Here is a 22,602-nt window from a genome sequence, read left to right on the forward strand (position 1 = left end):
TGGAGACCCCCTCATGCTCTGTGGAGACCCCTCATCCTCAGCTCTGTGGAGACCCCCCTCACTCCTCCGCTCTGTGGAGACCCCTCATGCTCTGTGGAGACCCCCTCACTCCTCAGCTCTGTGGAGACCCCCCTCATGCTCAGCTCTGTGGAGACCCCTCATGCTCTGTGGAGACCCCTCACTCCTCAGCTCTGTGGCTACGAGACGCGGGGTTTTCCCAGAAGCTCTCTCCTGACCGGGGGGAGGAGAGGCGGCTCCCCTTTATAAGCGGCCGGCGGCGCCTCGCGTCACTTCTGTGCAGACACTGAGGAGGAACGAGCGTTGCCGCCGCAGACGGGCACATCTACCACCCGGTGCCCCGGATATAAGCGGACTGTGCCCGGACACCAGCTGTTCTCCCCGATCCGAAGAGCTCTACAGCAAGCAGGAGAGCCGGGCAGACACAATGCTGGTGAGTGCACCCCGGGCATGGTATGAAGTTTAGGAGCGCCTGGCACAGTCAGTGCTTATCAGGCGGCTGGCATGAGCCTGTCCTAGTGGCGATAATCCTGAGTGATAAAATAGACAATGCACAGACCCTGCGATTACAATTCTCTCTACTTCTGCATGATATGCCCAACTGTCCCAGCGCACGTCCCCTGCCAGGTCTTACCCCACTCCTTTCGCATATCTATAACATGCTGTGCATGTGTTATGGCTCTTTATTAACCATATATTGTACAGAGCACTGACTGACACAGGGCAGGGCAGCCGAGCTCCACACCGTCCCCTCCGTCCGGGGAGGCTGTGCTGGCAGGATTTATGCTGTAGGTTCCCTCTACACTCGTGAAAGTCCCCTCTCCATTGAGATCGCTTCATGCCCTAAACCCGCCACCGCCTCCGGTATTATAGGAGCAGGAAACAACATATCCCGGGCACTCTGCACATTGTTCTTTGTGATGTGACTGTTTATTCCACAGGTTTCATAGACTTCCACCAACTTTTCTCTTTTACTAGCCAAGGGTTAATATCATTGGGCACTACCAAACTTTTATTGTACATCCTGTCAATATTCCATAAAAGTCCTTGGTCGGAATACTTATGTAGCGGGGATATGATATCTTTAACTCATTTATTCAAAAAAGAAACATTTTATGAAATTGTAAAAAATCTGCTCAGTGTCATTCCAATGTAAAATAGCGTAAATCAATGGGTCAGGACGATTGTACTTCTGAAACTAGAGGTACGGCTGTATAGGTCATAGTGCAAGTATAAAAGTGACGCGGGAGGGATTGTATCAAATTGGCCTGGAAAATGTCACATGAGTGTATGGACATATCCCTAATGCACTTCCAGGCATGAGGATTCGAAGCTTGATTTCTCAGCACTGGCACGTCAAATTACAGCTTGATTTCTAATCATTGGCATATCACAGTACTGAACTTGATTTATCGACACTGGCATGCCAAACAACAGCTTGATTTCTCAGCACTGGAACACCACAGTACTAGCTTGATTTCTCAGCACTGGCACGTCAAATTACAGCTTGATTTCTAATCACTGGCATATCACAGTACAAGCTTGATTTATAGACACTGGCACGCCAAACCACAGCTTGATTTCTAATAATTGGCACACAGTACTAGCTTGATTTATCGACACTGGCACGCCAAACAGCTTGATTTCTCAGTACTGGCAAATCACAGTACTGTACTAGCTTGATTTCTCAGCACTGGTATGTCAAATTACAACTTGATTTCTAATCATTGGCATATCACGGTACTAGCTTGATTTATCGACACTGGCACGACAAACTACAGCTTGATTTCTCAGCACTGGCACATTAAAGTACTAGCTTGATTTTTCATCACTGGCACATCACAGTACTAGCTTGATTTGTCAGGACTGGCACATCACAGTACTAGCTTAATTTCTCTACACTGGCACATAAAATTAATACAAATCAGGTATCATTTGTATTATAGTAGTCTAGTACAGCCATACAACAAGTTTCAGTAGTAAAGTTCTCCTGATAGATTGCCTTTAAATAGTGTCATGGAGTCTTAATCTAATTTATTATTACCCAGTGTAAGTAAAGATCCTCTGCGTAGGCTGGTCTCTTGTAGCTTTATACATATATTGACCTTTCATATCAGTATTTCATTTCTGACGGTCTTTCCATTTGCAAGACTGACAATGCAGTAAGATCCCTGCAGGAACTGGAAGTAGAGATTTAGATATTTAATATACTGTATTGTGAATTTCTTTTAGGCCATCATGTCATGGATTGTTTTGCTGATCTACAATGCACCGTGGATGTTAGCTGAGAAGTGTTTGATTGAAATTTCTGCAGTACCCAAGATTATAAATGAAATGGTAAGACATGAATAAACGGAAGCTCAGAAAGCGTACTCGTCTCCTATACGTTTCCTTACACTTGTTTCTTCTATCTCTTACAGGTTGATACCCAAGGGTATTTTTGTGAAATCCCTGTAAAAATCCTCAAAAAAGAAAATGTGGTAAGTATTACTATGTATGACCTGTTGTAGGGATACCGAAAGTAAGATTCAGTTAAGCACTGTGTTCACAGTATTTAGAAATGTACCTTACAAGTTTCACAAGAACCACAGCAATGGCTTGTGAGAACTTTAAGCACCCGACATTACTATGGTCTGCAGATCAAGGTTGAATTGGCATTGGGATGAGGAACACAGGCAGGGCATAGCGGCTTGGCAGTATCAGTCTAGGCTTTTCACTTAAGGCCCCATCACACACAGAGATAAATCTTTGGCAGATCTGTGGTTGCAGTGAAATCATGGACATATTGTTCCATTTGTACACAGCCACAAACCTGGCACTGATTGTCCACAATTTCACTGCAACCACAGATCTGCCGCAGATTTATCTGTGTGTGTGTGACTGGGTCTTTACTGTCAAATCATAAATCAGATATATACTGTAGATAGACAGATCAGATAGTGTGGTGCTTGGTGAATGAAAACTGCCATTCATCATACAAAATATCATTTATGAATGAAGTTTTATAACTGGCAGCCATAAGGTATGGTGTTATCCACACTTGCCATTGCTGGTTGTCACAACCATGGTCCTACCTTTGATTCTGAAGATCCAGACAAAGCTAATACCTCATTGTCAGGAGCACTCACGTTCACCTCAGCAGTGGTTCTGTGCAATTAACTGAAGTGTCAATCAAAGACGAGCACCAGCAACCTGGAAGTGCAAGTGCCTGTGGAGTGGGGGCTTTGCAAAAGGAAACTTGAGAACACCCCTTTAAAATAATAATGTGGTACTGGACACTTAGAGGATGACTCTTTAATAAACCAACTTTTCATATATTGTATCTTGTGTGATAGGCAGATAAGTATGTGTTGTAAGCGATAAGCTGCGGCTTTGTTTCTCAGTGACACTGTTCTACAGATGTATTGATCATGTGCCAGGAGGACTTTTGACACTTGCATTTGTCAATAAAAGATAGCCGCCCTGTGCAGTGCCAGGTGTTTTTTAATAGTATCTTTCCTCTGCATGTGCTTTGGTACTTGTCGGAAATGTTGCTCCTTCAGAATAATATAAGTGTAGGGAATAATATATTCTAGATTTCATGTGATGGTTGCATCATTGCTGTTAATGTCTTCATGCCGGATTTATTCTTTATTTCAGACAGAGGATTGCGACTTCTGGGCACTGATATATGAAGTTGATGGCCTTTTGGAAAAACTAAACTTCATCCCGGATACACCTAATGACAAAAATAAGAACAAACTCATAGACTCGTACAAAAATTGCATAAAAGAAGAAGACGGACAAGACGTAGTGGTATGTTCTGCATTATAAGCTCATGTTAAGAAAGCACCATAAGGCTATGTGCGCACGTTGCGTACTGCCGTGACAAATATTCTGCAGTGATTTGGCAGTGCATGTGCGCTTCAAATCGCTGCTGAAACACTACGTAATGGATGCAGTGTGTCTGCAGAATAGATGCCAATTTCATGCGCTCTGGATGCTGCCTCTCCCATAGACAGAGTGGGAAAAGCATCCGGAACACACAAAAGAAGTGACATGTTGCTTTTTAGAACACAGCGTTTTGGATCAAAATTTCAGCATCTGAAACGCTGCGCTCTCAAACGCAACGTGCGGATGGATTATGCACAATCTTCATAGATTGTGCTGGGGACGCAGGACACATGCATTTACACTACAGTGCAATATGCAGCGTAAAGGCATGAAATTACGCAACGCGCGCACATAGCCTTATAGTGCTACGCAGTGTGGCATGGGACTGTTTCATAAATTAGTCTTGGTTTTAAGATCAGTTCTCTTTTTATGTAATTTGTTTTAGATTTCATTGTTAAACAAGGGTCTACCAATGGAGGCAGTAGATAGAGTAAATATGACTGCTAGGGGGTCCCCTGGGACAGGAGGCTTAAGGCCCAGTCACACACAACGACTTACCAACAATCCCGAAAACGATGCAACCTGATAGGGATCGCAGGTAAGTCGCTGGGAGGTCGCTGGTGAGATGTCACACAGACAGATCTTACCAGCGATGCAGGAACAATACTGGTCGCAGTAGCGACCTGTATAACAATCTCAGCAGTCACTGTGACCCTGTCACACAGTGTCAAACACAGCGATGTGACCTGCCCAGCAGGACATCGCCTTTGAAGAAAATGGCCTGGACCATTCTGCAACGACTAGCGATCTCACAGCAGGGGCCTTTATCGCTGGTAGGTGTCACACATAACGAGATCGCTAACGGGATCACTGTTGCGTCACCAAAACCGTGACTCAGCTGCGATCTCGCTAGCGATCTCGTTATGTGTGACGGTACCTTTAGATTGGATGCATCGTTTATTTAACTGGGTGGCAAATGTTATGCAGAGATCCCCCCCCCCCCCATAGGTCTTACAATTAAAGCAAACTTAAGTATATTGGAAATAAGCCCAAAAAGTCATGGAAAGTAAGGTCAAATATATGCCAAGTCCTCCCACAACAGCTAGTTAGCAATGTGGTAGTGTTAGCTAAAAGCAAAAGAGGGTACTATTTTGCTACCCCCCTCATCTGAACCCCCAGATATAAAATTACACACTAATAGCAATAGTTTTGCCTACTTAGACAAACCTTAAAGCCTTAATACACATTAGACATATGTATAGACCAAACCAACCAACTGGTTTGTCCGACATTCAAATGTGTATAGTAACCTTGGACAATTTATTATTGGCAGGAAATATCTATTTATTTCTGACAGTCGAGCATATTAGAGATCGGCCACCGCCGTGCATGTTTGGCAGCTGCTTTCTCGTAGAGAACACAAGAGCACTCAGCCGTATACGTGCCCCTGTGTTTGGGAGAGACAGCCAAGATGTCTGCCAGATAAACAATCTAATGTGTATGACTTGCTTGAGACAAGACAGTTCTAAACTGTGATCAGTAGTATTGGCCGATGTGATCTACAGTATGGGATCCATTTACAACCTCAGTTTTGCTTGTTTATCTAAGTGCCTATGCTCCATCTAAGAGTCTTCATTATCTTCCAGGATGCAGTTAATGCTTACCTCCAGACCGAGAATCTGAATCCAATACAGATTTTACAGCGAGTAAATGACTCGTTACATAAACTAAGTGGTTTCCGTGTCCGCTCTAGCTCTGCTTCAGAATGTGAATCCTATTATAAAGAACATGGACAGAATAATGATGATGTTACTAAAGGTAAGATAGAAATTATTTCTGTGCATAAACTCTCTAGTCTACTGCTGTCATACATTTTATGTCTTTGGTGTGCACCTCAGCTGCTTGGTATGGTTGAGAATTGTATAGACTTTGCACTAGTTTTCCTAAGCAGGGATCTCAGCCTTTAATCTCTCCTTTCCAGCCTTTATGTTGCTCATCTGTGTAACTTGCCTGGTTTGCTTCACCTAAAACATCCATTATGCTTGTCACACTAACCAGCCATGTCACTTTGGATGTATATTGTATCCTGACAGATCATGGCTTCATTGAAGCCTCTTTCTGTCTTTTCTGAATCTTGCAGGTCCTCAGTGTGCATGCCCTTCCCCATCAACACCCATTTTCTCAAGTGCAACTCCTCATCCTTCTATAAGTTACTTATCAGAATTGGCGAGCCGTACATATACATCAAGCTATTCATTTCATGTCAGTTCCTTGGCAGAGGACACAAGTCCTCAGAAGAACTCACCTGGGTCTGATACCTCACCATTCATCTCTACGGATATGACGAATGATTTAAAGCCTCTTACCACCATTGTGGATTATTCCCATTCTGGTTCAACAGCGCATTCTGGGGATCATACAGACGTTCCCCTTACTAGTACAGAATTTACTAAAAATATCCGCGAAACATCATATATTAGCTTAAATCCATCTCAAACTAGAACTGATTCTGGGCAAGTTAATAAAGAAGTGTCAAATTCAGATACTGAGGGAATGCGTGAATCAGAGGAGCCTCCTACTACTATAGAGAATCAAAGCCTTCCCACACACCCGCTTATAAATGGAGGAATCTCTACTGTCATGGATTCAGATGAAATACGGGAAACTACAACGCTTGGCTCACAAAGCTTTATGGGGTCTGTGTTTCAATACACTCTGTCAGTACCCAGCGAGGAACCAGGCATTGAAATGTCTTCCAGCTCTGTGACCAAAATACGCCGTTCTATTGTAGATATGGATGCAATTTCTAGGTCTACTGTGTCAACAGAGGATGTCTCTAGCCTATCCATTAATACCAACGATCCTCACCACCCAGTTCTAACTTCAGCTCATACAAACATCCCATCTAGCAGAATGGGCTTATCCAACACTGAAGCCCCTGAATCTATGTTACAGGGAAAAGTCATAAAGGATAATGACCTTGGATGGGCTTCCTCCTACCTTTCTTCTACCATGCAGACTTCTAAAACAGAACCATCCATGTCCTCTCCTATGCCTGGAGGCCAGCTTCTTCTGTCTGATGCTACATATAACCCAGTGTTGAATGCTCTTACGTCTCACAATATTCTTCCACACCAAGAGAGCAACATAGTTATTGATGACAAGCAAAACAGTTTTTCAGATCTCAACCATGGCTCTAATATGCTCCCTATCATTGCAACAGAACAGTTTGAAGATGGAAGAAAGAAGGAACACGATCAAAGCAAGCTACCACTGATCATCATTGCAATCCTTGTGATGTTAGTGTTACTATTTCTGTGCGGATTTCTCTATTACAGGCATCAATATCAGGTGAGTCATCATCTTATTATATTCTTATACAACGTGATGCATTGTAGTGATCTAAACCTAGTTCTGGAATATATTTTATTACGTATGTTTCTGATTCCTATAGTACACATGCTTTAATATCACAGTATGTTATTTTTATTTTTAAAACACAGATGATAAAGTGAAAAAAAAATATAGTCAAAATGTCTAATAAGGGAGGACATTATCAAGACTGAAATCTTGCATGCCAGTCTTGAACCTATAGCTTGCTATAACTTGGGACAAATAAATTAATAGGCACCCTCTTCTTAATAAATGTATAGATTTTTTGGTTGCTCATGACACAAAATTAAATGTACAGCATCCATGAGTTAGCATACATTTCGGCCACATTGTACACCGGTATGCTTGTGTATTTTATAGTAAATTTGTTGTGATATTATAGAAAATGTTCTTATTTCTAGCCCCAGCCCATTTTTTGAAAAAGTAGTAAAAGGTTGAAAATATCCCAACATATTCTGAAAAAAAATACCACATGCAACAAATTTGACAACTTTTTTTAAATCAGATTTTGTAGCAGATTTGTAATTCTAGGTTTCTAATGAATAGACGTTTAGGTCTCGGTGCCACTTGCGTTTTGCACGGATGAGTGCAATCCAATTAAACATCAGATTGCTCTCACACCACTGTCAAACTATGGGGCAGTGTCCACCTATGATTCTGTTCATTTCATATCGGCACGAGAAAAGAATCTCAGCATGCTGTGTTTGGCAGCGAGTCTTTGCTCACACACAACCATACAAGTATGGGAGCGTGTGAAACATCACACTGCACTCGGATGTCATTCGAGCGCAGTGCGATATACGCACAGACAGGTAGCGGAGGAGATGGAGAAATCGCTCTCTATTCTCCGCCGCTGTGATCTGATCACAATCGCATGACACTCGGCTCACGCTCGCAGCAAAGCCTGAACCAATGGTCATTAGCATATTGCATCCGATGCTTTCGCCTAATGCGGGCGTCACACGAGACGATCTATCGTGCCATATGTCGTCGGGGTCACGGTTTTCGTGATCATTTACGACTACATCCCGTGTGACACCTACGAGCGACGCAGAACGTTCACAAATCGTGTATCGTTGACACGTCGCTCGTTTTTAAAAAGTCGTTTATTTTTCTTTGCGCCGGTTGTTCATCATACCCGGGGCAGCACACATCGCTCCCTGTGACACCCCGGGAACGATGAACACAGCTTACCTGCGTCCCGCGGCTCCCGCCAGCTATGCGGTAGGAAGGAGGTGGGCGGGATGTTTACATCCTGCTCATCTCCGCCCCTCCACTTCTATTGGCTGGCCACTGTGTGACTTCGCTGTGACGCTGAACGTCCCACCCCCTTCAGGAAGTGGATGTTCGCCGCCCACAGCGACGTCTCTCAGCAGGTAAGTACATGTGATGGCGGTATAACGACTTTGCCCGCAACTAATTGCCCGTGACGCACAAATGACGGGGGCGGGTACGATCGCTCGTGCGATCGCACGATAGATCGTATCGTGTGACGCCCTCATTACACTTAAATCTCCATCCGAGCTTCTAGGTTTGCAGATGCTTTGTGCACAGAGCAATAAGTGAATGCTACACATCCAAGAAGGGTTGTAGATAATGCTCAGTCATGTCTTTCTTTGTTTGGCTCTTTGCTCTATGTACAGTATGAATCAAGGATTGCTAAAACCTGTCCTAACAGTTCAGCAGTAAAAAGTAAGGTTAATCTGTAGGTAAATAGCGATAAACAAAATCAAGTTAAGCTGCTTTACTGTAGCAGTGGCTACAGGAAGAAAATAAACGTAAATTCTCCCTGCAGCCACTTCCAGTCATACGGGCAGCAAACGGAGCAGTTAAAGTCAGCCCTCAATATTCAGTAAGCGCAGTTGTAATTGGTCCCCTGCACTTTGACAGCCAGCTCTATACACACACAGCAGAACAGACTGTCACTAGTGTTAGGAAGTGATTACAGTGCAGTAACTGTATTGAACTGTGACTGTATTCACTTTCTGCACCATCACCTTTACTTGAAGTGAGCAGCTGCAGAGAAGATATAAGTTAATTTTCTCCCTGTAGCCACACTTCCAGTATGGCTGGAGTCACACTTGCGTGTGACTCGTACGAGGATTGCATTGCCAAGACCAACCAGTGGCTCTCCTGACAGGACTGTCAGCTGCAGGTATTTCTATGCTGCTCTCATTCTCCTGTCATAAATCTAAAATAAGAAGCGCTGATAGGGTAACACCAGATGACAAGTGTAGTATATAAAGGAAATATACACTCACCTACTATGGTTGTGAGAGTCACAACCACTGATAAGCATGAGATAATGGCGTCTGCTGCAGCCCCACGTGGATGAGCATTCAAAACGGAGTAGAGAAGGGGTTAACGCCACATGTCAGCCAAATGAAAGTGTAGAGATGATGAATAATATCTTTTTTATTTCATCAGTCTACGCGTTTCAAGGTAAAAACCTCTTCCTCAGGACCAGGACATCAACATTCCTGGTCCTGAGGAAGAGGTTTTGACCTTGAAACGCGTAGACTGATGAAATAAAAAAGATATTATTCATCATCTCTACACTTTCATTTGGCGGATGCGCGGCGTTAACCCCTTCTCTACTCCGTTTTGAATGCTCATTCTCCTGTCAGGAGAGACGCCAGCCGGTCCGGGCGATGCGATCCGATCCTCACACGAGTCACATGCAAGTGACTCCAGCCTAACTGATTTTAATGCTCTTTACCTGAAGATTAACTCAATATCTGCAGCTAAATAGCATCTCTGAGGGTTCATGTGCACATAACTGCTGAATATTCTGCAGTGATTTGACAGCACATGTGTGCTTCAAATCGCTGCAGAAACACTGCATAATGAATGCATTTTTTTTTTTTTTTTTTTTAAAAAAAGCCGATTTCATGAGCTCGGGATGCTTCCCCCACCATAGACAGAGTGGGAGCTGCATCCAGAACGCACAAATAATTGACATGCTCATTTTATGAACGCACGGATTTGGTCAAAATTTTAGCACCCAAATCGCTGTGTTCATAAAAGCAACGTGCGCACGTATCATGCACAATCTACATAGATTGTGCAGGGGACGCAGGATGCATGCATTTACGCTGCAGTGCAATACACAGCATAAATGCATGCAATTACGCAACGTGCACATGAGCCCTGAAGGTGAAAGATTGCCTTTAAGCTGGAAACATTACTACTACTAATGTGACTGAAAAAATATTATCAGTCTCTGGTTCCTCCCTCCCATCTTACCTTCCACACTACATAAAAAGAATTAGCAGTAGTATATTTGATTGCCCCAAGGGATGACACATGACACTAAACATATCTGGTTAAGCACTAAGGCCTAATTCAGCTTTTCTTTTTCGTCTTGTGGTATTTGTTGTCTTTTTTTTTTTTTCCTCCAGATTCTTTAAAATGACACACCTGATTACTGAATTTGCTCAAAATCAAAAATGCTTTATTTTTCTTCCATTTTCTTAGCATCTTTTTTGTGCAAAAACTAACGTTCCCCTAAAATAGCTAAAAAAAAATTCAAAAGTAGATAAAAATCTCTCCGCTGGTGGGTGTGGGAGGGCTGGACTTCATTTGGGCAAACATTTTGCCTCACTTTAGGCCACGTGCACACATTGAGTATCTATCTGGTGATACTAGGAGTGGGGAAAAAATACTGAAGTGGTGCCCGTGTTTCACTTTTCCTCTGATTGTTCTACTCCAGGTTTTGGCTACAATTCTGAGGTAAAGGCTGGGGCCACACGGGCACTACTGCGATCCACTTGCATGACACTCGGCTCGTGCTGGCAGTACAGCAGAGCCGAGTGTCATGCGTGTGTCCTTGCAACTGAGGTCCGTTCGTGCGAGCAGACCTCAGCTGCGGGGGCGGGCCGTCTCTCAGGAGGGGAGGGAGGGATTTATCTCCCTCTCTCCTGCGTAGCCGGCTATTGCCATTCTCGCACTGCACTAGCGGTACACCGGTGTACCGCGAGTGCAGTGCGATTTTTCTCTCGCCCCATTCACTTGAATGGGTGCGAGAGAAAGAGTCTCTGATTACAATCGCAGCATGCTGCGATTGTTTTCTCAGTCCGATTAGGGCTGCGAAAATAATCGCTCATGTGTGCTGACACACAGGCTAGAATTGGTCCGAGGGGAATGCGATGTTTTATCGCACTCCACTCGCACTGTTTTTCTCGCCGTGTGGCTTAGCCCAAACTCACCAACTAGTGAATGTGTGCACGTGGCCTTACAAATTCTGAGGTAAAAAAAAAACACCAAATACTCACCGTGCGCACATGGTCTTACAAATACTGAGGTAAAAACTCACCAAATACGCAGCGTGTGCACGTAGCCTTATTGAAAAATATGCACCACTTCTGCAGTTTTTACCCACGTGCACACATTGAGTATTTGTTGAGATTTTTACCTTAGTATCTGGAAGGCCAAATGCACACGGTGAGTGTTTGGTGAGATTTTTACCTCAGTATGGCTGGAATCACACTTGCGAGTGTAAAATCGGTCCGATTCTCATGCCAGAAAGTAGGACGATTTCTTCTCACATTTCATCAGTGTGCTGTCAGTGTGCAATCAGTTTTTACCCTCAGCAGCTGCTATTCATGTACTGTTATGTACAGGACCATTTACATTGTTCTCTGCTACATAATAGAAATCTATTGAGAAAAACAGATGTCACTAGGATGGTCCATGTGCCGTCCGTGTGACATCCGTTTTTTTTCACGCACCCATAGATTTGCATTTAAGAGACTCGCGTGAGAAACTCACCAAAACGCAGCATGCTGCGATTTTTTTCTCAGTCCGATTTGGACTGAGAAAAAAATAGCAGATCGGGGCTGTCTCATTGATTAACATTAGTCCGAGTGCCATGCGAGATTTTCTCGCATTGCACTCGTGCGAGTTAGGCTGGAGTCACACTTGCGATTATCTGTAAGGCCACTTGCTCACATTGAGTATTTGATGAATTTTTTACCTCAGTATCTGTAAGGCCTCGTGCACACGTTGAGTATTTGGAGAGTTTTTACCTCAGTATCTGTAGCCAAAACCAGGAGTGGGCAAAAAATACAGAAGTGGTGCCCGTGTTTCTATTATATTTTTTCTCTAATTGTTCTACTCCTGGTTTTGGCTACAAATACTGAAGTAAAAAACTCACTAAATACTGAACGTGTGCACGTGGCCTTACAGATACTGAGGTAAAAAAAAATTCCTAAATAGTCACTCTGTGCACGTGGTCTTAAAGTGGCAATTGATTAATGAGCTGAAAACATCTAGAAACCCCAAACCTTGACCATGAATAGGCCAGATCCCACCATGATGACAGGCAGAAAGAAAACACATAAAAAATACACATTAAAAAGACTCAAATTAAAAGAAGAATAAAGTGGAAGTGAAACATAGGCAAATACACACAGAAATGGAACGATGAAAGGGTTCATGCAAATCCGTCTAAGCATGGAGTGCAATGCACGGACTCCTGGTCTCCTCACCTAACGTGACGCCTCATATATGCCGATCAGAGGTGGCGAGACTCGTGGACAATCCGGGCATTGCAGTCTGTGTTTGGACTGACTTTCACCGACGTCTGAATGAGCCCTAAATGTGTCTGGTGATGTGATTTGTTACGATTGGTTTTGTAAATCCTTTTTCTTTCTGATTTCTAATCCATAGGCATTACAACGAAGAATAAGTATAAGATATGACCAAGATCTTGCCAGAAATCCTGGCGCAGTGTTACCTGAAGAGAGGTGAGTTGCTAACGTTACTTTGTGTCTTCTGATCCTGTGTTCGAGCTCACCACTATATCTTGTGCCTTCATCAATACTATTCCTTTTTTTCAGGGCGCACTTACAGAACATAATTGACTGTTACGTGTAATTGGTAAGTATTTCACCTTTCACTTTTACTCCAATTTAATTTTCGTACCAAATTATTTCTCGTCTGTTTTCTTTCTCTAAATACACTTCACTATTCTGCTGGTTGCCATTGAAAACAGGCAGAGGTTTAGCTGAACCTTGCAGTCAGATGTGTGATCTAACCGGTTAGCTCCTAATTGAGCGCTTTGGTAACTGGAAACCAACAGAATTCTGAATTTCTCTTTAACCCTGTGACGACCTGCAACATTGTATCTGCAAACATGTCCTGAATTACACGCAGCTATATTCATTACTGGTTTTTTTTTTTCAAGGATACTACCCAGTGTATTCATAATATTATGGCAAGGGCTCAGGTCCAATTGCTACTGCTATGTATAGAGACAACACTCATAGATGTCAATAGCACCAAAGTAGTTTTTGCAGGAGGATAGGGAAATAAATGTCCCTTAACACTAGAAGTCCCAGGAATTTCGAGCTCCATAGGGTTTCAATGGTAGAAATGTTAAATGACCCCTCTCTGGGACTTCTAGTGTAAGGCTGGGGCCACACGGGCACTACTGCGATCCACTTGCATGACACTCGGCTCGTGCTGGCAGTACAGCAGAGCCGAGTGTCATGCGTGTGTCCTTGCAACTGAGGTCCGTTCGTGCGAGCAGACCTCAGCTGCGGGGGGCGGGGTGGCTCTCAGGAGGGGAGGGAGGGATTTCTCTCCTGCATAGTCGGCTATTGCCATTCTCGCACTGCACTAGCGGTACACCGGTGTACTGCGAGTGCAGTGCGATTTTTCTCTCGCCCCATTCACTTGAATGGGTGCGAGAGAAAGAGTCTCAGCTTACAATCGCAGCATGCTGCGATTGTTTTCTCGGTCCGATTAGGGCTGAGAAAATAATCGCTCATGTGTGCTGACACACAGACTAGAATTGGTCCGAGGGGAATGCGATGTTTTATCGCACTCCACTCGCACTGTTTTTCTCGCCGTTTGGCTTAGGCCTTAAAGGGAATCTGTCACCAGGTTTTTGCTACCCCATCTGAGCGCAGCATAATGTAGAGACAGAGACCCTGATTTCAGCAATGTGTCACATACTGAGCTGTCTGCTGTGTTTTTGATAAAATCAATGTTTTCTTTGCTACAGATCTAGCAGTTATACAGAGCTCATGAGTATGCTGCACTACCTGTCAGCAGGTCAAGTAGTCCTCTAATGTTAATCTACTGCTGATTTAACAGTGATTTTTTTTGTCAAAACTACATTAAGCAGCCCAGTAAATGACACACCGCTGGAATCAGGATCTCTGCCCCTACGTTATGCTGCTCTCAGATGAGGTGACAAAAACCTGGTGACAGATTCCCTTTAAAATTAGCTGTGCTCAAAACTGTGCACTGTGACTATACGGTGACACATATAGTGCCTTAATGGTTCTTGGAGAGATATGACGTTTTTGTAATTTGAAATATAAATTTCTTTGTCGCTCCATTGGGAGACCCAGACAATTGGGTGTATAGCTACTGCCTCCGGAGGCCACACAAAGCACTACACTTAAAAGTGTAAGGCCCCTCCCCTTCTGCCTATACACCCCCCGTGGGATCACGGGCTCCTCAGTTTTCATGCTTTGTGCGAAGGAGGTCAGACATCCACGCATAGCTCCACTGTTTAGTCAGCAGCAGCTGCTGACTATGTCGGATGGAAGAAAAGAGGGCCCATACTAGGGCCCCCAGCATGCTCCCTTCTCACCCCACTTTTGTCGGCGGTGTTTGTTAAGGTTGAGGTACCCATTGCGGGTACGGAGGCTGGAGCCCACATGCTGCATCCTTCCCCATCCCCCTTAGGGCTCTGGGTGAAGTGGGATTTTACCGGTCTCCAGGCACTGAGACCGTGCTCCATCCACAGCCCCTGGAAAATCTGCTGGATATGGAGCTGAGTATCGTCAGGGACAGGACCCTGCTACATCAAGGTACTCTGTGTCCCCATACAGACGCAGACACACTGCAGCATTGCTGAGTGTGTTAGTGCGCCGGGGACAACAGCGCCGCGCGCTTGTGCCACTACTCACTACAGCTCTGCTGAGTGAGTCTATGTATTGCGAACTGCCGCGCCGGCCGCTGCTGTTAGTTAAAAAATGCTGCGGCGCGGCTGGGACTTGTGGTGCGCCGGGGACTTCCGCGCTGGCCGTGCATGTATGACGGCCGCGCTTATTAATCGAGTCCCCGGCTTTTGCGGCCTAGTTTCGTTTCGTTCCCGCCCCCAGGCCTGCCAGTCAGGGGAAGGGCGGGACGCTGTACAGAATGTCAGCGCAGAGGGCTGGAGTCTATTTGCATACTCCAGCCCTCACACTGGGCACAGTGGGACGCCAGTTTCCCGCACTTTGTCTGCGGCACGCCCACGGTCCGCCCCTCTTCACAGAACGCCGGCAGCCATTCCTGTGTGCAGTCTGAGCTGGAGAGGGGAGACAGGTTCTGGGAGACCCAGGCACGGGATTCTGGCGACCACACACCCGCGTTTGAGCGGGCGGTAAGCGGCACCCCTGGTGCTGACCCCACTTAGTGCCGAAGTGTACATTTGTATTTTTATGCTTGCATGCTATACATTGCACTGTACGGTCGCTAGTGATTCTTGGCTATATACCCTCCTATATTGCTCAGAGGAGACAACAGCATGTCATCCGCAAAAAGCAAGGGTGCCAAGGCACAGGCTTTCTATGCTGCTTGCACCGCATGTGAGGCTACTCTACCTGCAGGTTCCACTGACCCCCACTGTGTGCAGTGCTCGGCCCCTGTGGCAACTGCTCGGCCGGGGCCTCTGCTAGAGGTGACCCAGGGAGAACCACCTGTGAATACTGTCCAGGTGACGGGGACAGAGTTTGCAGCCTTTGCTGATAGATTGTCTGTGACTATGACTAAAATTCTAGAAACTTTGCAGTCTAGACCAGTAACTCAGACCAGGGGCACTGTTGACTCATTGCTCCCTGGTCCCCCTCAATTGGAACAGCTCCGGGCTCCGGGGGTGTCCCATGCATCCCAGGGTGAAAGCTCTGACACGGACGACAGTCCCAGACAGCCTAAGCGAGCTCGCTATGAGCGGCCCTCGACTTCATCACACTGGTCAGGGTCCCAGCAGGAGGACTCTCTGTGTGATGAGGCGGAGGTAGCTGATCAGGATTCTGATCCTGAGACCGCTCTCAATTTGGATACGCCTGATGGTGACGCCATAGTGAATGATCTTATAGCGTCCATCAATAGAATGTTGGATATTTCTCCCCCAGCTCCTCCGGTGGAGGAGTCAGCTTCACAGCAGGAGAAATTCCATTTCAGGTATCCCAAGCGTAAATTAAGTACTTTTCTGGACCATTCTGACTTTAAAGAGGCAGTCCAGAAACACCACGCTTACCCAGATAAGCGTTTCTCCAAACGGATTAAGGATACACGTTATCCCTTTCCCCCTGACGTGGTCAAAGGCTGGACCCAGTGTCCCAAGGTGGATCCCCCTATCTCCAGGCTTGCGGCTAGATCCATAGTTGCAGTGGAGGATGGGGCTGCACTTAAAGATGCCACTGACAGACAGATGGAGCTCTGGTTGAAATCCATCTATGAAGCTATCGGCGCGTCGTTTGCTCCAGCATTCGCAGCCGTATGGGCACTCCAGGCTATTTCAGCTGGTCTTACACAGATTGACACGGTCACACGTACATCTGTTCCGCAAGTGGCATCCTTAACCTCTCAAATGTCTGCATTTGCGTCTTACGCGATTAATGCTGTCCTGGACTCTACGAGCCGTACGGCAGTGGCGTCAGCCAACTCCGTGGTTCTACGCAGAGCCTTATGGTTAAGGGAATGGAAGGCAGATTCTGCGTCCAAAAAGTGCTTAACCAGTCTGCCATTTTCTGGTGATCGACTGTTTGGTGAGCGTTTGGATGAAATCATTAAGCAGTCCAAGGGTAAGGATTCATCCTTACCTCAGCCCAGACAAACCAAACCCCAACAGAGGAGAGGACAGTCGGGGTTTCGGTCCTTTCGAGGCTCGGGCAGGTCCCAATTCTCCTCGTCCAAAAGGACTCAAAAGGATCAGAGGAGCTCAGATTCTTGGCGGGCTCAGTCACGCCCAAAAAAGACAGCCGGAAGACCCGCTACCAAGGCGGCTTCCTCATGACTTTCGGCCTCCTCTCTCCGCATCCTCGGTCGGTGGCAGGCTCTCCCGCTTTGGCGACGTTTGGCTGCCACAGGTCCAAGACCGTTGGGTGAGAGACATGCTGTCCCACGGGTACAGGATAGAGTTCAGTTCTCGTCCTCCAACTCGATTCTTCAGAACGTCTCCGCCTCCCGACTGAGCCGATGCTCTTCTGCAAGCGGTGTGCACTCTAAAGGCAGAAGGAGTGGTGATCCCGGTTCCTCTTCAGGAGCAAGGTCACGGTTTTTACTCCAATTTGTTTGTGGTACCAAAAAAGGACGGATCTTTCCGTCCCGTTCTGGACCTAAAACTTCTCAACAAGTACGTGAAAACCAGACGATTCCGGATGGAATCCCTCTGCTCCGTCATCGCCGCAATGTCTCAAGGAGATTTCCTAGCATCAATAGACATCAAGGATGCTTATCTCCACGTGCCGATTGCTCCAGAGCATCAGCGTTTTCTACGCTTCGTGATAGGAGATGAACACCTTCAGTTCGTAGCTCTGCCTTTCGGTCTGGCGACAGCCCCACGGGCCTTCACCAAGGTCATGGCAGCAGTAGTAGCAGTCCTGCACTCTCAGGGACACTCTGTGATCCCTTACTTAGACGATCTGCTTGTCAAGGCTCCCTCTCAAGAGGCATGCCAACACAGCCTGAACGTTGCGCTGGAGACTCTCCAGAGTTTCGGGTGGATCATCAACTTTTCCAAGTCAAATCTGACCCCGACCCAATCGCTAACGTATCTTGGCATGGAGTTTCATACTCTCTCGGCAATAGTGAAGCTTCCGCTGGACAAACAGCGTTCACTACAGACAGGGGTGCGATCTCTCCTTCAAGACCAGTCACACCCCTTGAGACGCCTCATGCACTTCCTAGGGAAGATGGTAGCAGCAATGGAAGCAGTCCCTTTCGCGCAGTTTCATCTGCGTCCACTACAATGGGACATTCTCCGCCAATGGGACGGGAAGTCGACGTCCCTCGACAGGAACGTCTCCCTTTCTCAGGCGGCCAAGGAATCTCTTCAGTGGTGGCTTCTTCCCACCTCTTTGTCAAAGGGAAAGTCCTTCCTACCCCCATCCTGGGCGGTGGTCACGACGGACGCGAGTCTGTCAGGGTGGGGAGCGGTTTTTCTCCACCACAGGGCTCAGGGTACGTGGACTCAGCAAGAGTCCACCCTTCAGATCAATGTTCTGGAAATCAGAGCAGTGTATCTTGCCCTACAAGCCTTCCAGCAGTGGCTGGAAGGCAAGCAGATCCGAATTCAGTCGGACAACTCCACAGCGGTGGCATACATCAACCACCAAGGAGGAACACGCAGTCGGCAAGCCTTCCAGGAAGTCCGGCGGATTCTGACGTGGGTGGAAGACACGGCATCCACCATATCCGCAGTTCACATCCCAGGCGTGGACAACTGGGAAGCAGATTTTCTCAGTCGCCAGGGTATGGACGCAGGGGAATGGTCTCTTCACCCGGACGTGTTTCAGGAGATCTGTCGCCGCTGGGGGATGCCGGACGTCGACCTAATGGTGTCCCGGCACAACAACAAGGTCCCAGCTTTCATGGCGCGGTCTCACGATCACCGAGCTCTGGCGGCGGACGCCTTAGTTCAAGATTGGTCGCAGTTCCGGCTACCTTATGTGTTCCCTCCTCTGGCACTGTTGCCCAGAGTGCTGCGCAAGATCAGGTCCGACTGCCGCCGCGCCATCCTCGTCGCTCCAGACTGGCCGAGGAGGTCGTGGTACCCGGATCTGTGGCACCTCACGGTAGGCCAACCGTGGGCGCTACAAGACCGACCAGACTTGCTGTCTCAAGGGCCGTTTTTCCATCGGAATTCTGCGGCCCTAAACCTGACTGTGTGGCCATTGAGTCCTGGATCCTAGCGTATTCAGGGTTATCTCAAGAGGTTATTGCCACCATGAGACAGGCTAGAAAACCAACCTCCGCCAAGATCTACCACAGGACGTGGAAGATATTCTTATCTTGGTGTTCTGCTCAGGGATTTCCTCCCTGGCCATTTGCATTGCCTACTTTTCTTTCCTTCCTACAATCCGGTTTGGAAAAAGGTTTGTCGCTAGGCTCCCTCAAAGGACAGGTCTCAGCGCTATCTGTATTTTTTCAGAAGCGCCTAGCACGACTTCCTCAGGTACGCACGTTCCTGCAAGGGGTTTGTCATATCGTCCCTCCTTACAAGCGGCTGTTAGAGCCCTGGGATCTGAACAGGGTTCTAATTGCTCTCCAGAAGCCGCCTTTCGAGCCTATGAGGGATGTTTCCCTTTCTCGCCTTTCACAGAAAGTGACTTTTCTTGTAGCGGTCACCTCTCTTCGGAGAGTGTCCGAGCTAGCAGCGCTGTCATGCAAATCTCCCTTCCTGGTGATTCACCAGGACAAGGTGGTCCTGCGCCCGATTCCGGAGTTTCTCCCTAAGGTGGTATCCCCCTTTCATCTCAATCAGGATATCTCCTTACCTTCTTTGTGTCCTCATCCAGTTCATCAATGTGAAAAGGATTTGCATTTGTTGGATCTAGTGAGAGCACTCAGAATCTACATTTCCCGCACGGCGCCCCTGCGCCGATCGGATGCACTCTTTGTCCTTGTCGCTGGTCAGCGTAAAGGGTCGCAAGCTTCCAAATCCACCTTGGCTCGGTGGATCAAGGAACCAATTTTTGAAGCCTACCGTTCCGCTGGGCTTCCGGTTCCCTCAGGGCTGAAGGCCCATTCTACCAGAGCCGTGGGTGCGTCCTGGGCATTACGGCACCAGGCTACGGCTCAGCAGGTGTGCCAGGCGGCTACCTGGTCGAGTCTGCACACTTTTACCAAGCATTATCAGGTGCATACCTACGCTTCGGCGGACGCCAGCCTAGGTAGACAAGTCCTTCAGGCGGCGGTTGCCCACCTGTAGGAAAGGGCTGTTTTACGGTCCTGTCACGAGGGTTATTTTACCCACCCAGGGACTGCTTTTGGACGTCCCAATTGTCTGGGTCTCCCAATGGAGCGACAAAGAAGAAGGGAATTTTGTTTACTTACCGTAAATTCCTTTTCTTCTAGCTCCAATTGGGAGACCCAGCGCCCGCCCTGTTTTCTTAGGGATTTTTGTTTTTTTCGGGTACACATGTTGTTCATGTTGATTGGTTTCAGTTCTCCGATGTTTCTTCGGATTGAATTTGTTTTTAAACCAGTTATTGGCTTTCCTCCTTCTTGCTTTTGCACTAAAACTGAGGAGCCCGTGATCCCACGGGGGGTGTATAGGCAGAAGGGGAGGGGCCTTACACTTTTAAGTGTAGTGCTTTGTGTGGCCTCCGGAGGCAGTAGTTATACACCCAATTGTCTGGGTCTCCCAATTGGAGCTAGAAGAAAAGGAATTTACGGTAAGTAAACAAAATTCCCTTCTCTCTGTATGTCTTCATATTAAATTAGGGACGTATAGAGGTACAAGAGGGAGGCTTAGCTCTGTGGGTGCCATCTTATGGCTCTAGACAGCTATTAATCTGTAAAGACACAATTAGACCTTGTGCTTATGGCATAACTAGCAGAATTTTTTAAGGACTTGTGTGACAAGCGATAGCTGTATAGACATTGTATAGCCCTATAGACATTGTATATAGTAACGCTGCGCGCTCACTACCACTGCTCCAGTCATATTCCTCCTCATTGCGGTCCTGCTTAAGGGGTGAGGATGGGGGGGCTGTGGCGGGACCACCACTAATTAGACATTTATAACCTATCCAGTGCATCGGTGATCAATTCTTTTCGTGGCACAACCCCTTTAATGTTCTTAAACTAGACATACTCTAACCCAGAGCTATATAAATTATCTGTAAAGAATGTTTTACAGCTGCAGTTCACAACAGGTAGAGATTAAAGTGTCCTGTAAATCATTGACTCAGACAGGTGTGTCGCAAGTATCCTCAGCAAGGCCTTTCAGGAAACCAATGTTGTAAGCTTTGCTAGCTGAATACTGTATTAACTCTTTATTTTACATACTTTCTTGTAGGTCATATGGAAATGCTTGAAGAGAGCTGGAGAGGTTGTGGGGGCTATCGGAGCCCACCTGTATAGATTGCACAGGAAGTGTGAATTCCTACAGTCATTTGGTGTCATGTGTTTTCGTTGATCACAAAGAGGTAAAAACATGTAAGCGACATGGGGATTGCTTCCTATACTGACGCAGGATCCCTCACCCAGGGAAATACGTGACAGATCATGTGCGTCCAGGTGACTTGCCTTGCCGTGTGAATACTGTGTCTTCAATGAAAGGACACGTACAATTGGCACAGTCATCCTACTGAACACTTTGTGGACACAGCAAGTTCTTAAGGGAATTGTTCGGAAGTTGGATTGTACAAATATTTTTTGATGACCGCCACGAAAGCAGCTCATATATTATGTATTTGACAAATGGACATTGCATTTCTGAAAGAACTTTGTTTTGTGTTCAGCTGATATTTGCACACATTATTCTACTAGATAAGCCTCTGGTAGTCTCGCTAACTTAGGCAGTGTACTTTGTAAGGAATCTGTCACCAGGTTTTGGCCACCTAAGCCACATTATGTAGACACAGAGAACCTGGGGCTGCTTGATGTAATTTTGACAAAATCACTGTTTTATCAATAGAAAATTATTACTAGAGAACTATTTAACATGCTGCAGTGTGAATATTTATGAGCTCTGCATAACACCCACCAATCACTGATTGGCAGCTTTCTGTCTATGCACTGTGTACACAGAAAGCTGTCAATCAGTGGTGTAGGCGGGGATATACAGAGGTCCGCATTCAGAGAACTGGTAGGTCTGCAGCTTATCAAAACTGCAGCAAGCAGCACAGTAAGTTACACTTCCCTGGTTTGTGCTTCTACAATATGCTGCTCTCATGGAGCAGCAAAAACCTGGAGACAGAGTCCCTTTAACCCCTTCACCCCCGGCCACTAAAACACCCTAATGACCGGGCCATTTTTTGCAATTCTGACCAGTGTCACTTTGACAGGTTATAACTCTGGAACGCTTCAACGGATCCTGGCGATTCTGAGATTGTTTTTTCGTGACATATTGTGCTTCATGTCAGTGGTAAATTTAGGCCGATATTTTTTGCGTTTATTTGTGAAAATTTAGGAAATTTGGCGAAAATTTTGAAAATTTCGCAATTTTCAAACTTTGAAAATTTATGCCCATAAATCTGTGAGATATGTCACACAAAATAGTTACTAAATAACATTTCCCACTTGTGTACTTTACATCAGCGCAATTTTCGAAACAAATTTTTTTTCCGTTAGGAAGTTAGAAGGGGT

General features: G+C 46.2%; 1 protein-coding gene across 1 annotated transcript; it reads left to right on the plus strand.

Moving 5' to 3' along the window:
• Positions 1–305: 305 nt before the first annotated feature.
• LOC142291304 (uncharacterized) lies at positions 306–22,392 on the plus strand. Its single transcript, XM_075335744.1, has 9 exons — positions 306–451; positions 2,251–2,355; positions 2,439–2,498; positions 3,658–3,813; positions 5,538–5,709; positions 6,032–7,242; positions 12,955–13,031; positions 13,125–13,164; positions 21,311–22,392. Exons 1-8 carry the CDS (start codon positions 446–448, stop codon positions 13,159–13,161), a joined length of 1,824 nt encoding a protein of 607 aa, XP_075191859.1. The 5' UTR covers positions 306–445; the 3' UTR covers positions 13,162–13,164; positions 21,311–22,392.
• Positions 22,393–22,602: the final 210 nt, after the last annotated feature.

The sequence above is a fragment of the Anomaloglossus baeobatrachus genome, chromosome 2 (assembly GCF_048569485.1).
Source record: "Anomaloglossus baeobatrachus isolate aAnoBae1 chromosome 2, aAnoBae1.hap1, whole genome shotgun sequence".
Taxonomy (NCBI): Eukaryota; Metazoa; Chordata; class Amphibia; order Anura; family Aromobatidae; genus Anomaloglossus; species Anomaloglossus baeobatrachus.